Source organism: Mchenga conophoros, linkage group LG9 (assembly GCF_057382185.1).
Source record: "Mchenga conophoros isolate Kocher_MC1m ecotype Shallow Benthic linkage group LG9, M_conophoros_male_GT1.1, whole genome shotgun sequence".
Classification (NCBI taxonomy): Eukaryota; Metazoa; Chordata; class Actinopteri; order Cichliformes; family Cichlidae; genus Mchenga; species Mchenga conophoros.
In genome coordinates, this window is record NC_140534.1 from 19,771,195 (window position 1) to 19,786,295 (window position 15,101).

The 15,101-nt window shown below is 41.7% G+C and overlaps 2 protein-coding genes across 2 annotated transcripts in view; one reads left to right on the forward strand and one right to left on the reverse strand.

The window, feature by feature from the left end:
* LOC146567168 (F-box/LRR-repeat protein 7) overlaps nucleotides 1–7,877 on the forward strand; it is a 29,266-nt gene extending 21,389 nt beyond the window's left edge. The window contains exons 3-4 of the mRNA XM_085286830.1: nucleotides 2,874–3,491; nucleotides 4,427–7,877. Of these exons, the coding sequence (XP_085142956.1) occupies nucleotides 2,874–3,491; nucleotides 4,427–5,163 (1,355 nt within the window). The 3' untranslated portion in view covers nucleotides 5,164–7,877. The remainder of the gene's footprint in view (nucleotides 1–2,873; nucleotides 3,492–4,426) is intronic.
* A 2,272-nt stretch (nucleotides 7,878–10,149) lies between these two features.
* On the reverse strand, nucleotides 10,150–14,091 carry LOC146567169 (TNFAIP3-interacting protein 3-like). Its single transcript, XM_085285945.1, has 10 exons — nucleotides 13,966–14,091; nucleotides 12,893–13,005; nucleotides 12,746–12,809; nucleotides 12,436–12,510; nucleotides 12,283–12,348; nucleotides 12,057–12,170; nucleotides 11,846–11,974; nucleotides 11,668–11,742; nucleotides 11,125–11,250; nucleotides 10,150–11,039 (listed from the first exon to the last, which is right to left on the reverse strand). The coding sequence occupies exons 1-10, from the start codon at nucleotides 13,966–13,968 to the stop codon at nucleotides 10,899–10,901; spliced, it is 906 nt and encodes a 301-aa protein (XP_085142071.1). The 5' UTR covers nucleotides 13,969–14,091; the 3' UTR covers nucleotides 10,150–10,898.
* Between the last annotated feature and the right edge of the window lie 1,010 nt (nucleotides 14,092–15,101).

Genomic DNA, 15,101 nt, shown 5'->3' on the forward strand with positions numbered 1-15,101 from the left:
GAATGTTTTTAGTGATGACTATCAGTCCACCTAAAATCCTCAAGATTGTAAAGAATAGATTGGAGGGTTGCAGACTTCATCAGAGGAGAGCGCTCAGTGTCCCAGTGCGACAGTTCGACCCCGGGAATCAGATTCAGCGCCCTGGCTGACAAAGGATTCTGTCGTCTCACGCTAGAGTGATGGGATCCAGCCTCGTCTTCTCACAGCTGCATCTTCAGACACGGCAGCAATCAGTGCACATCTGTCAGGGCCTCAGTGTTTACACAGGGCTAACCATATATTGTCAGACCAGGCACCAAACTCCTCATCTGCTTTGCTTTGAAGCCGCAGAGTTAATCTGATGAAGATGAACTGTGTGTGCTGCCCAAACGCCTGGCAGATAAATGTGACACACTTTTTTCCAAAAACATCCCAAAACCTGATAATAGGATCCATGGAAACGCCTCTTCACTGATGATAAAAGCTTGTGTAGTACTGTAACTGTGGATTCCAAGTTTCTCGACCAGTTTTTCCAACTTTTTATCTGTTTATTCTTATTCTGTTTATTCTGATAATAGCTAGCAAATGTAGAATGCAGTACATCACTTCCCTCTAATCAAGCAAGGTTTCATATACAGTACTAATGATATTCCTTTTCTTTACATATGAAGGTATAATGGCTGCCATTAGTGCTACTGGAACTATATCAAGTGTTATTTGGTTTTTGGGAGACTCTATAAAAGCATGAAGATGTCATTACTGTTAGTTAGAGAGTTTGGGGAACAAAACAGAAGGCCATGTGTTAGAAAAAAAAATGAAGAAACGTCTGGATTGTACCAAATATCACTGTGAAAAACTGAAAACGCTACGCCCAGATGAACAGAATCAACCTTTATATATTATATCTTGAATGCACTCTTCAAACCAGGACTAGTAGATTCGGAGACCTTAAAACCTCAATCGATGTCATAATCTGATTACAGTAGAATTATTAGGTCTCAACAAGAGATTGTGAGGCAGCGTTGGGATCGTTACTCAAGAAAAGTGAAGTACACATTACTTGTTATTGTAATGCAGTACATCACGTAATTACTCACCAGAGAAAGTAATTTGTTACACTGTTACTTTCTCATTAGTGCATAATATGATACTTCAAACGCCCCCTTACATATTTACCAGTTAACAACATAAACCTTTAGTCTGCCGAACCACACACTGATACAAATCCTTTTCCTAATAAAATGGTAAATGGCCTGTATTTATATAGCGCTTTACTAGTCCCTAAGGACCCCAAAGCGCTTTACATATCCAGTCATCCACCCATTCACGCACACATTCACACACTGGTGATGGCAAGCTACATTGTAGCCACAGCCACCCTGGGGCGCACTGACAGAGGCGAGGCTGCCGGACACTGGCGCCACCGGGCCCTCTGACCACCACCAGTAGGCAACGGGTGAGGTGTCTTGCCCAAGGACACAACGACCGAGACTGTCCAAGCCGGGGCTCGAACCGGCAACCTTCCGATTACAAGGCGAACTCCCAACTCTTGAGCCACGATCGCCCCTAAAGACACACATATTATTGTTCTCGTACTTTTCACATATGACCACAAAGCCGACAACAAGACAAAGATAAAAAACGGCTAAGAGACAGACCCCACTATCACTCCTCAGTGCATCCGATGCATCAGATAAAAATAATGTCCATATCACCACGCCTCAGAAGCTGTATCGCTGTATGACTCTACAATTTTCCTCCTCTCGCCCACTAAAATCAGATAATTGTAGCGCAAGTGCACACACAAGAAGAAAACACGCAGATAACAGATGGGTTTTAGCACAAGTAACGACATAATTGTAACTGCAATGTAACATGACTGTGTTACTGAAAAATATCACGACGCGTTACACAAACGAGAAAACAGAAGATATCAGGTGTCTCCCACAAATTTCAGATAAGAAGACTGGAAATCGTTGGAAACACGTCATTATCACAGACAGAAATACCTGGAAACACTGAAAACAAATCATGCTTTTTTTCTATTTTCTCAAATTTTATTTTGCATTTTATATTTATTTACTTTTTTACATTTTTTTTAACATCTTTTTGATACCTAAGCGCCTTCTCTAACATTCACACAAACACTCGGGGTTCAGCATTTGGCCCAAAAATACTTGGACATGCAGACTGGAGTAGCCAGGGATCAAACCACTGACCTCTTGATTGGTAAATGACCCGCTCTACCTCCTGAGAACATAACAGCCACACCAACAAAGCAGGAACAACCAGTTAATGAGTCATTCATTAGTAATGTTCTAACTCAATAACTCCCTACCCGTTTAGAAGATAATGACTTCCAGAAATTGTGAGTCATTAGGTTGCCATTATTTCATAATTATCTGTAAATCAACAGGACTCCCCACTTTCTGCATGAGTCATTCCTGATTAATTGCAAAAGTTGAACGTCACAAAACAGTAACTTCTCATTTCTTTAACATTAGCTACTCTTTTTGTGTTACTTACTTACAGTTACTTTGTAGTTACACATTACATACCAGTGCCTTCAGTTTTTGTCTCCTAAGTGTAATTAATTACTTTTATTAACTTTACTTGAACAATTATCTACTGTAATGTCCTGGATTGAGATTATAAAGGGACTGATTAACTTAACTTCAGCTTGTTGTTGACTCTTTCAATTAACTATACAATTATTTGAGTCCCTTATTGTAAGGCGGTATCGCAAAGGGGAAATCCCTTTTTGGTTGGTCCACCTAACAGCTCAAATATTAGCTTAAACAGCCAAAAGATTCATTTAAAAGTAAAACTTAAAAAAAAACAAAACAGAAGAATTATTCTGTCTCATTTTGTTTTGTTTTATTGTTTTTATTCAGGTTTAGATTCCAGCACAAGAACACTGAGCACCCCGAGCCCGGGATTGATTCTGCCTTCCAAGTCCTCCTCCCTCTCCTCACCTGCTCTCTCCAGCAACGGCCACGAGACCAACTCCTCGTCCTCATCTTCTGCCCCCGCTGAGACGGTCGCTGTGATCCACCCTCAGCCCGGCACTCACACTCGCTCCAGACAGTCGAAAACCCACCACTACGCCCCCATCGATCTCCTCCCTGACCACACCCTCCTGCAGATCTTCTCCCACCTTTCGACCAACCAGCTGTGCCGCTGCGCACGCGTTTGCCGCCGCTGGTACAACTTGGCTTGGGACCCCAGGCTGTGGAGCACTATCCAGCTAACAGGAGAGCTGCTTCATGCCGACCGTGCCATCAGGGTCCTCACCCACCGGCTCTGCCAAGACACCCCGAACATTTGTCTGACCCTGGAGACGGTGGTGGTCAATGGCTGCAAGAGGCTCACTGACCGGGGGCTGCACGTGGTGGCCCAGTGCTGCCCCGAGCTACGCCGCCTGGAGGTTGCCGGCTGTTATAACATCTCTAATGAGGCCGTGTTTGAAGTGGTATCCCGCTGTCCCAACCTGGAACACCTAAACCTCTCGGGTAAAAAGAAACAGACAAGTCATATTGAGTAAAAAGCAAATAACCCCATCTGACTTTAATTAGAATCTTTGGGCAAGCTCTAAGTCTTAAGGAGTGGCCACTACTTGACATCATGCACATGTGTGGATTTGCCTCAAAGAACTTCTCCTTTCAGTCCTTTTTTAGTGATTTCTTGTAAAGCTGGTAGAATCATTAGAGGAGCAGGAGAAGCTCTTCCAACCTTAAGTCCCCATGTGGGAGAAGAAAGGCTTTCTTTAGCTGAAAGCAGAGCTTACCTCAACATGGGTAAGAGGAGCGGTCTGCTGCTTTCATTAAGGAAGTGACACAAATAACATTGACTGGAGCAGAGCGAGGTCTGCACTATTAGCAGCAGGAAGGAAGCTCTTTGTAGTAAAAGGAAAAATAAGCCCTTTTCAAAGTGTTAAAGACACCAGACTTTGATTGAATTGGCCTTTTTGGTCTCTAAAAACGACCGCACTTGTGTTTTCTTTGTCTGCGCTCACATTTTCATTCTTCTGCTTGATTGGCTGTAATCTAACACAGCAGGTTTTTACTCTGGCGCCATCAAGTGGCGACTCAATTAACATCAGCTTTTAAGAGTCAGTGTTGGGCTACTGTACCGCCTCCCTCTGTCATTGTAGGCTGTACACAAATAGCCTTGAAAGTGCAGCAGATGGTAATAGGAGGCCTGATAAGAGAATTTAATTGGTTTATAATTTCTTTCTTGCTGTCCCACAATAAGAGATAAGAACTTTTAAAATCATTTTTACATAGACAGAGAGAAAATGCTTCTTTTCTTACTCTTGGATTGCATTATAACATAAAATCCATGTGCATACATACATGTGAGCTCTGCATTAACACCTGTTCTTTCAACATCAACAGCGAGACTCTCTTTAATGGAAAAAAATCACCTCTGCTTCCTTTCCCTCCAGGCTGCTCCAAGGTGACATGCATCAGCCTAACCCAAGAGGCCTCACTCCAGCTGTCTCCATTGCACGGCCAGCAGATCTCCATCCACTACCTGGACATGACCGATTGCTTTTCCCTCGAGGACGAGGGCTTGCGAACTATCGCCTCCCACTGCCCTCGCCTGACTCATCTGTATTTGCGGCGATGCACCAGACTAACAGATGAAGCCTTGCGCCATTTGGCTCTCCACTGCCCTTCAGTGAGGGAGCTGAGCCTCAGTGACTGCCGCTTGGTGGGGGATTTCGGCCTCCGGGAAGTCGCCCGCCTAGAGGGTTGCCTGCGCTACTTAAGCGTGGCCCACTGTACCCGCATTACAGATGTAGGCATGCGCTATGTGGCTCGCTACTGCCCGAGACTGCGCTACTTGAATGCGAGGGGCTGCGAGGGGCTCACGGATCACGGCCTGAGTCACTTGGCCAGGAGCTGCCCCAGACTCAAGTCTCTGGATGTCGGTAAATGCCCGCTGGTGTCGGACAGCGGGCTGGAGCAGCTAGCCATGTACTGCCAAGGCCTGAGGCGAGTCAGTCTCAGAGCCTGCGAAAGTGTAACAGGCAGAGGACTCAAAGCTCTGGCGGCCAACTGCTGCGAGCTGCAGCTGCTCAACGTGCAGGACTGCGAGGTGTCACCGGAGGCTCTGCGGTTCGTCAGACGCCACTGTCGGCGCTGCGTCATCGAGCACACAAACCCCGCTTTCTACTGAGACGGGGAGTTCTTGGACTGGTCTTCTGACAAGTGGATGTTCTAATATTCCTGCTATGGTGTTGGCAGAGTTCAGCGGCTGATGTGTCAGAGCTAGTTGAAAACCGGCGTGCAATACTGGCCAGAATTTGTCTTTTTAAATTCGCTTGATGGCTGTTAATGCTATCCTTTGAAAATACTTCCACAGAATGTATTTAACATATTTATCTATACAAAAAGGCAGAAAAGTACAGTATTACTCCCCCCCCAACATCACAGTTTGCAATGTAATAACATGCTACAACACTGAGCACTGGGTACAGCTGTGTTACAGTTTAAAAGTATTGTAATATCTATTTTATTTTAAGTCATTGTCACCTTTAGGCCCTGAAACATAATCATTGTAATAATTTCTACAGCTATTCTTGAACAACAAGTATCTCTTGATCCTAAACCACTGAGAATGTAGCAGCAGCTAAGCAGATCTGGTGATTTAGACTATAGTCAGTTTCACTTTCTTTGTGTTGTGTGCATACGCACTTTATGCATTTGCGCTGACAATCACTTCAACTGAGCTCAAACTCTTATATTTAGCATTTTGCCACATGCATTTGTGTTAGTTAAATGTCACGAGTAAAGCAAACAGTGTTTCCAAAAAGGCCGGGATACAATAAAATGTAAATAAAATGCAAATCATAGAAAGTATGTTTAATTGTGCAAGGATGACATTCAGTTTAATCACAGAGCCATGCTGTAATATGTGCAGGATGTGGTTTGGGCCTCTCTTGAATATCATTACTGATGCCTCCACAGAAAGCTTAAGTTGGACATCCCACATGGATTCCAGCTCCTTTTAAACTTTGCTGGATGGTTCCTCAGTTCTTTAGCCCAGAGAAAGTATCCAGAAATCTGGCATGTTGGCTGTTATGTAATCTCAATAATGAAATCCTCCAGTTCTTTGCATTTTTTTATATTCCTTACTGCTGTTGTTAAACAGTTCAAGTAGATCTCTATCTAGTCTTTTTTACGAGTGGTTAAAAACTCTCTTTACTTCTGAAAGACTCTCCAAGATGCTCTTTTGGTAATGAACCTAATTAGCTGTGTGCATGCGGTCAAAAATAAATAAATAAGAGGAGTGGAGAGGTTCTGGATGCTGAGGCAGACAGGTAAGGTAACATCCAGAGCACACAGAACATGTGGAAACATGAGGGACGGTAACCATCTATGCAGGAGGAGCAAGATCTAAGATCTAAGCAAGAGGAATCCAGAAACCATGAACTGCAAGGAGCATTAACGTTTAAACACAGACAGGAGGAACCATGTTGTCTTTGTACCAGTCTAACTGCAATGTGGAGTTTAAATGCGTAGCAAATCAATGCACAATGTTTTTGTTTACATTTTGCAAAAGTAGTACTGACTTTTTTTTGGAAAGCACGTTTGCTCCTGAGAGGGGCTTTTACTGAAAAATAGGAATGGGATCAGTGTTGAAAATAAACAAGAACACATTGCTGCTATAACTGTGCCAATAAATTTCATGTAAAAATCCACTCCCTCCCAGCCTGCGCATGTTTATGAGTCATTAAGGTGACTGAGAATATCTGAGAATGCCATATATGGGCGTGTAACGTGCTATTCCCCTTTAAGACTTAAAAGAAACAGCATGCGTGCTGTTTTAATTCAACTGAATAAACCAAACCTGTCTATAACCTGTACACATTTGTTAGGTATACCCAGTCAACGTCTTGTTCATACTAATATCTCAAATCTACTCTGTTGTTGCCGACTGTGGCCATCACTTTATGATCACAGTGCAACCACAGTGCAACTGAGAAAAGCTGGTTTTCTTTGGCTTTTAAGAGAGCTCTGAAGCTGCTGTTGTTTGTGTGTGAGGACATTGCAGCGCAGTGAGAGTGAAAAGCAGCAGATGGAGGAGAATTTGCACATCCTGTCCGTCTGTCCACTTGTGGGGGCCTTGTGTTCTAAACACTTGAGGGGGAAAGATCTCACAAAAATTCCTGTAATGGAATGGGAACATGTTCTCTGGCTCTTGCAGGAGAGCTTATTTGCCTTAAATCAGTTACAACAATGAGTTGTATAAAACTAGATCCACACGGGTTAATTGGCTTTATCTTTGGGTTCAATGCAGTGTAGTTTCTAATGAGTCAGTTATACCATGTTGTTGAGTGTGGCTGGTTGTTACTGTTTGAGTTTATGAGAATCCAAAGCAGTGATATTTCAGCGATCAAAAGCCTTTTGCAAGCAATGTTTACGTGTAATTCAGGTATGTACCTGATTTACAGCAAATAAGCTGCCAGACAAGAGCCAGAGAACATACTTCCCCTCAAGTTAAAACCTTCATTCCCCCCCTACCAGAAATCGATCCTTTTTGCTGTAGTTCCTGCTTTCTAAAAACCTTTCCAGCATTTTGAAGGCTCTGGCTGTACAGCTGTTATTACAGATGTACAGCCAGCTCTTTCTGTGGTTTCTGGCGGTGCAGCAGAGAAGCATCATTTGTTGAGTGATGACCTTTAGCAAGTGGAAGTCTAGGGCTTGGGTGAACTTGCTGCCAAATCTTTTTTTTTTTTTTTTCATGCCTCAGTGAGACATTACCTAAACAAAGCCCAGAAATTCAAGATGAACTTGCTACATATGAAAAATCTTTCCGCCAGCATAGGCTGTGCTTTTTTCTCACTGCCAGATGTAAATTATCATCATGTAAATAAAGAAATAGAAGGATCCTGCAGCTCTCTTAAAGTCTTTACTTGAAAGCTTTGCGGAGGATAGGATATCTAGTAGAAAACATTTAGGGAAAAATGTTTAGTATCCTTTCACAGAACTGCCCTCTGCTTATGTGTACAGATACAGTCAGAGACAGACTTCCAGTTAGTGGACATGTAAACATGTAACGTAATGGACAAATTACTAAAATAAGGTAATCGAGATTCTGCTGGCTCCGAGGTCGGCTTAGTCATATTTCCTCATTATTTAGGGAACTGAGAATTGTGAGGCAGAGTGAGGTTTTGTTTGTTGCGCTGGTTACCACTAGAGGTCAGTAGAGGTATGCTGATTCTCAGTGCTGAGCCGTCATTGATACTTGATACTTATGAACAATATTAAGTGACTTAAAAAAATAACTATTTTTAACACAAGTATTTTTTATTATAGTCTCTTGAATCAATCATTGGTTTGCTGGAGGCATCAGTGTGTCTTTGACTCGTAAGTAAATTAGATGGTCTGCTTTAAATTTGATTTAGGTTTCCAACTACAGAATCTTTTTCAGATGTCTTTCAAACAAGCAAGGTTGGTTTCTACAAAGCAGTCTGCTACACCAGCACTAACATATGCAATGAAACTATAAGTGGAATCAGTTTCCTCAGAGTAGGCTTCATATTCAGTTTTCCTCATGCAGATGACTTCCAATTTGACTGAATGACTGCAGCAACGACACAGGAAGCTCTGAGGCTCGTAAGAGTGAGTGCAAAGGCAAGTTGTTGGCGTCTTGTTGCTCTTGCATCTTTGTGCTGTGACACTGAAAACTTAGTTACTGTAGGTCTGTCACTGAAGCTGCCCAGTTTAAATTGAAATGAGAAATACACAAATTTTGCTTGTCAGGCCTCAGAAAAAAATCAGTTTTGATTCCTGAAATTTAACAACTGAGCTTTTCAACATATCGGTGCAATATAGGGAAAATCACGTTTCCTTTATCTGATTCAATAATGCAAATAGGTAATGTTACCTGTTAAGAGGTGAGCAGATTGTCAATGAATTAGTTGCTCGTCTTGCTCAACTTCCATCATGATTCACAAGTTGTTACCTGTAAAACTATGAATGTGACTTTGATCTTGAGCACAGTTTGGATGAATTAGGTGGTTAGTGTGTTTGTTTCACTGAAATCTCACTAATACTGTAGGAGGAGTGGCGGTTCTTGTAAATTGTAGACAGATGCAGGGAGGTCCCACCCTAGAACAAACTAATCGGTCCATCAGCCGGATGAGCTGAAAACATTAAGACATTAAGTGCTTCACAGATACACATGTGTACTATATTCTGCTATATATTCAACTTTATCCTTTACCAAACACAGCTACAGTCAAAGACTGTAGCTCAGGTGGTAGAGCAGGTCAGCTACTAACTGGAAGGTTGGTGGTTTGATCCCAGTCTGCTCCAGTCTGCATGCCAAATATCCTTGATCAAGATACTAACCCCATGTTGCTTTCTGATGCATCCATCAGAGTGAGAATGTGTATGAAGCACTTAATAGCTTATAAAAAAAGTGCCTGTGTGAATGGGTGAATGAATTAGTTGTATAAAGCGCTTTGAGTGGTCAGATAGAGTAGAAAAGCACTATATAAGAACCAGTCCATATAAAGATATAGACTTTATTATTTATTCCCGTTTAACTGCCCATTAAAGCAAATATCTAATCAATCAATATCATGGCAGCAAGTCAGTGACATGATCAAGACGAGCTGCTGTCTTTGGGGTTTACAGTCTGAAAAAGAGAAAATATCCAGTGAGCAGCAAATCTCGGGGTAAAAAAATATCTCTTTGATGTCAGAGGTCAAAGGTGATTGGCCAGACTGCTTTGGGCTGATAGGAAGGCAACGGTAACTCAAATAAGCAGAAGACCACACTGGGTGCTGTCAGCTAAGAACAGGAAACCGAGGCTGCCCACACAGGCTCACCAGAACTGCACATTAGAAGACTGGAAAAAACATTGCCTGATCTGATGAGTCTTGATTTCTGCTGAGACACTGGGTGGATAACACACCACGTCACATATCTCATATTCACCTCAAACTGGTGTCTTTAACGTGAAAATGAGTTCACTGCAGTGCGCTGTATCGTGCAACCGAAATCCTTAAAAAGTCCAGTGGAGTGTGTGTTAAAGTTGAGTGTGCATTACCTAAATTAGACAATCTGGTCTGTCTGATCTTGTGAAAAAGTGATTTCAGTGAATGAAGTGCGTACGAACATGTTAAAACACAAACAGCGTATAGTTGTTTATTTTCACGACAAATAAATAAGAAACAGACAAAAATGTGCAAAAAAACTTTTCCAAACATATATAAATACTCTGCTCAACATAAATGTATATATTATATATTATATATTAACTTCTTTCTCTTACAGGCTTGATTCTCGCTGTTGTAAAAGCGCCTGCATACGACCGACATAACATAGTGTAATATAAGTCAGAAAAACACCAGCCTTTATAATCACAGCATAGCTCGAGTTTCTTTGCCTCCTTACAGAGCTGTGATAGTTTTGATCTTTTTTAGTCCCATCACTGGGGCAAGACTCTGTTTTTTAAGAGGTTTCTACAGCGTAGTGCAGCACAGGGTGTTTACAAGTGCTAAACACAGGAAATTTCCACATTTTTGTTGCATCATTGATCAGTATGGTGGATGTCAGTAGTGTTTGGGCAGTGCAATAAAACCTGTGTCACACTCGAAGTGCAATCAGCCTATCTTGACAGTTTCATTTTACCCTTCGCTGCCTTTCTCCTCTTGGTAAGCGTATGCATCGATATTTGTGTATTAGGTTCCTCCCTTGCCCCACATAAGTCTCTCAGTGGACCCAGACTGATGCCGTGGCCTTGTTACAAGCAGGACCAGCAGAGGAGTTAGCTGGAACAGAGCTCACTTCCTCACTCTGCTGGCGATGAACACTGATCTGGCTGCTCATACTCCGGGAAAAACTTCCAGAAAGTCCGCCTAAACAATATCCCAAAAAGTCAGAGGAGTTGGTTGAGCTTCACTGCTTGTTATCGAGAGTGCACCGCCTCTGCAGCTTCATGTGGTTCTGGCTAACCTGGTGGCCCTCCGAGTTCGGACATTTGGCTTGATTTGCACAGGAGCAGTTAAGCACGGGGTGCAGTTGCCGAGTCCATGTCATCTGGAAGAATATACACAAAGCATATTAAAGTCAAGCACTAATCCTATAGTTCACATGCTGAATTTTCTAAGGTTACGAATGGTACCTGAGATCTGAGGACATGCAGCTCGTTGTGAGCTTTGGTATACTTCTTCTCCAGTTCCAGATACTTGCCCTTAAGCTTCTCCCGGTCTCTGCGCTCCTTCCGAAAGTCTTCCTTAAAGACTTCAGCCTAAATATGGACGTGAGACAAATAAAAACAGATGTCCATTAGGGGTAACTCAACAGTTTGGGCAAGTCTTATACACCCCTTACTACATTTAACCTTGGATTTTATAAGATATGGTTTACACATTCATTTAAGTGAGTAAGTGAAAAGCAGCTGAGTGGATTCGAGCTGAAGACACAAATCCCTTTTGGAGTTGCGTCAGGAAGGGGATCCGGTGTAAAACGCTGCCAAAAATCAAACATGCAGGGTGCCTGCTTTGTGGCAAAGTGGCAGCTGAAAGCAGCTATTAGCCAGACTACTACAGAGTGAATTTTATAGGTTTTTTGATTGCCTTTGGACACGGACAAGTAATACCTTTTTCCTTTGTTTTCAGTCTTTATGCAAAGAAAAACATCACACACATGAAGACAAAGCACTCACTTGATGTTTCCAGATGTCTAGTGTTTCATTGTCCACTCCAAGGGACTGAGAAGCCTGAAGCGCCTCCTTTAAGGCCTGCACAGACACATTGAAACCACTGTTAGAGCGTTTTTACTGCGAGGGTTAGAATGAGACTTCCTTTTCATCAGTGAATATCAGAGAAAGCCTGATGCCTCACCTTGTTCAGTCGTCTGATCTCCTCGTGTTGATGCTGCCCTTTGCGGGTCAGGGCGCTGTTCTGCGCTCGCAGCTCTTTTACTTCTTTCTGTGCTTCGAGCTTCTCAGAGCTGGCATCACCCTCTTCCGTCTGTGAAAAAGCATCCCATGAGGGAACCGTTAGCGCTCAGATCAAACGACTTAATCTATCAAAGAGCGGTCGGCGCATTTACCTGTGCGCTCTCTTTTCCTTTGATCACCTTGAGCTTCAGTCGGTTTAACGTGACGTGCTTTCCTTCTTCCTCTTCAAAGCGATCACACTGCTGTAATGCTTTTAACTCCTCGACCTGGACATTGGGTGCAGAACGCAGACAACACTTAAATGATAAACAAGCGCGATAATAAACCGACACGAGCTGAAAAACAACATTAAATGATGTGAACTTGCTCCTTTCTTACCTTCTCTTTGTAGTAGTGCACCATGGTTCGGTACTCTTTTGCCCATTTCTCATTAATAGAAAGAAGCTGAGTAAAAACAGAAAGACTGTGAACCTTTAAACGTGCATACGCGGGTCGTAGGATGGATACACAGAAAGTCTGAGAAGTACTCACCTCGTTCTTTTGCTCTTCTAAGATAAGAATCTGTGTTTTCATGTTGACATCACTTTTGTGAGAGGACCCTTGCAGCTGAGGCACATAAAAGAGAGAAAAACAGGAACTACTCAAATGTGGCACACAGTAAATCCATCAACAGCCAAATGCCTGCGACTCTGGGAAATTATGCAACACGACTCCCTCTACCAACTTCCTTTTACACATTTTTGGAAGTTTTGCTTCACACTGCTTCCAGTAACCCAACGAATATCATCATTCAGTTGTGGTCAGGCAATCAAAAGGTGGTGGTTCTCTGTTCTTTTGTTACCTGTGTGTTTTCCAGCTTCACAGACGGGTGTAGTTCTTCCCCAGTATTGCACCAAAACTCATACCTGAAAAACAAATTATTTGCATCACGTTCCTCCATAAAAACTGACTCCAATTTTCACATAAGTGCTGCTGTGATGTGTCTCACCTGTCTATATTTGGCAGAGATGGATACAGTCTGTGGGCTTGTCTGTGTTTGTCAGTGTCATTTGACTCTGATGGGTCCACAGGCAGCCTTGCCGTTGAGTTTTCAAGCAGAGACTGTCAAAAAAAGAAAAAGTCAAGGACATAAGGACTTACTCAGTTGTATATAGCATTTGTATTCTATTTTTATCTTATTGTATATTTTATTCTATTTTATTCTACTGTATATAGTATTTTATTTTATTCTATTCTGTACAGTTGTGTACTTTATTTATTCTTATTGTATTCTAATTTTTACTTCATAACTTTTGCACTGTCCACTTCCTGCTGTGACAAAACAAATTTCCCACGTGTGGGACTAATAAAGGTTATCTTATCTTATCTTATAAGTTTTATATGAAATTAATAATACTAATAATAAAAAAAAACGGTTCTTCTATTGTAAGAATAAGTACGCCAGCAGAGATGTATTTACATTAGGATGGCCTAAAATGAGTTTTTCTTCTGACATAACACCCCAGTGTAGAAACAGATATTTCCACAGGTTCAGCAGTTTCATTTGACATCAATGCAAATTCCCAAAGATATCAGCATAAATGAATATTACAAGTATTTCTGCTTTTGTCTCAGAAAACGATTAATCAGTCATTACTAATAACAATTCAATTACTCAAAGAGTGTGTTGCAGCCTTGACGTAGTCATTGTGCTCCACGGAGATACTGTGCTGCAGTGAGCTCAGTTTGTTTGTAATGGCACAAAGTGACACTTGACTCATACCCACAAAGGATGTCGATTATCTATACCCCGCGCTGTCACGTGGTTACCCGACCTCAGCTTGCACGTTCCTCGGTAAATCATCAATATTTAAACTGCCTTTAAAAACCTCTGAGGAGCTAACATGTTTATCAGGACAAGATGTCCAAGTTGATATAAAAGCCTATTGAACTCCTCCTGCTCTGAGTCCAGGTCAGTGTTCTGTACAAAGCAAAACTTTTTTTTTATTTTTTTAAGTAGAAGGTCAGAGTTGTTGGATAATAACAACTGTAATAGCGAAGTGTAAAAAGCAGCAGACTCACCATACTGCGTTTCGGAGGCGTCTTCAGAGTGTGCAGACCCGACTAAAAAACATGTGAATTGAAGCGACGCGACCGGCTCGCCTCTCAGTTATACCGAGGATCCCCTGTGACGTGGGAAAACCCTGACTGTCCAATCAGCTGCCGGGATTCCCTCCCCGGTCCCGTGCAGTCAGAATGAGTTGTGCGACTGACCGACTTTGTCGAAGGAAAGGAAAGTACAAGCAGTTAATCAACGCCTCGAGCGGTAATAGACGATGTGTTTATGGTATGAATCGATGACTAAGACAAAAAAAAAAAAAAAAAAAAAATCTGCTGTTGCACTGCAAAAGATGGCAAATCTTTATTTACGTTTTTTTAACCGAGAGAATATTTTTCTAGCATTTAAACTTAACACCAAGCTAACATTTACTGTATTTACAGAGATAGTTTTGCTTTATATAAAAAAGCATGTATAATGTACAAAAACCCAGTTAATTAATTCATGAATTAATTATTCTACCCGTTGGGACAACACATTACTAGGTGTAAAACAAAACAAAATAAAATAAAATAAAATAACACTATTGATAGCTATAGATTTATAGCTTTTATAGCTTTATTTGTGTGTCTATTAACAAAAACATTTAAAAAATACTTTGTTTACTATATATGTTATACCTCAAGGTTAAAGTTCATATCCTAATTCATGTGAATGAAATTTTGAAACCATATGAAAAATTATAATGATACCAAATAATATTGTAAGAGATTCTGACTCTTGATTTTTTACAGTGGACAGCCTCCAGTTTCAGCTGTGTGAACTCATCTGTATGCTGAGTATTTTTTTTTTCTTTCTTCTTTACTTCCTGGGTGGTTAAACTGCAGCCGCTTAAAAGCCCGACCAGCTTTCAGAACCACTAATATCGAAATGAAACTGTCCAAAAAAATGCAAAACTTATGGCCTGCGGGTTATGGGAAAATCACACATCTCGCAGGCTTATCATTTACACAATCTCTTGACAGTCTGTTCTGAAAGGTGTTGACTCAGAGCGGGCTTATTTCAGGGAAGAAAGAGAGGGGAAAATACGCCACTGCTCCTCCTCCAGTAACCGGCACTCAGCGCGGGGGACTCAACCCAGAGCTAATTATTTATTATT

What these genes read in the sequence shown, in the direction of transcription:
- LOC146567169 (XM_085285945.1), bottom strand. An exon ending in TGAAGCTGGAAAACACACAG is followed by an intron (nt 12,511 to 12,745) that starts GTAACAAAAGAA and finishes TATGTGCCTCAG; the next exon opens with CTGCAAGGGTCCTCTCACAA. An exon ending in AAGGAAAAGAGAGCGCACAG is followed by an intron (nt 11,975 to 12,056) that starts GTAAATGCGCCG and finishes GCTTTTTCACAG; the next exon opens with ACGGAAGAGGGTGATGCCAG.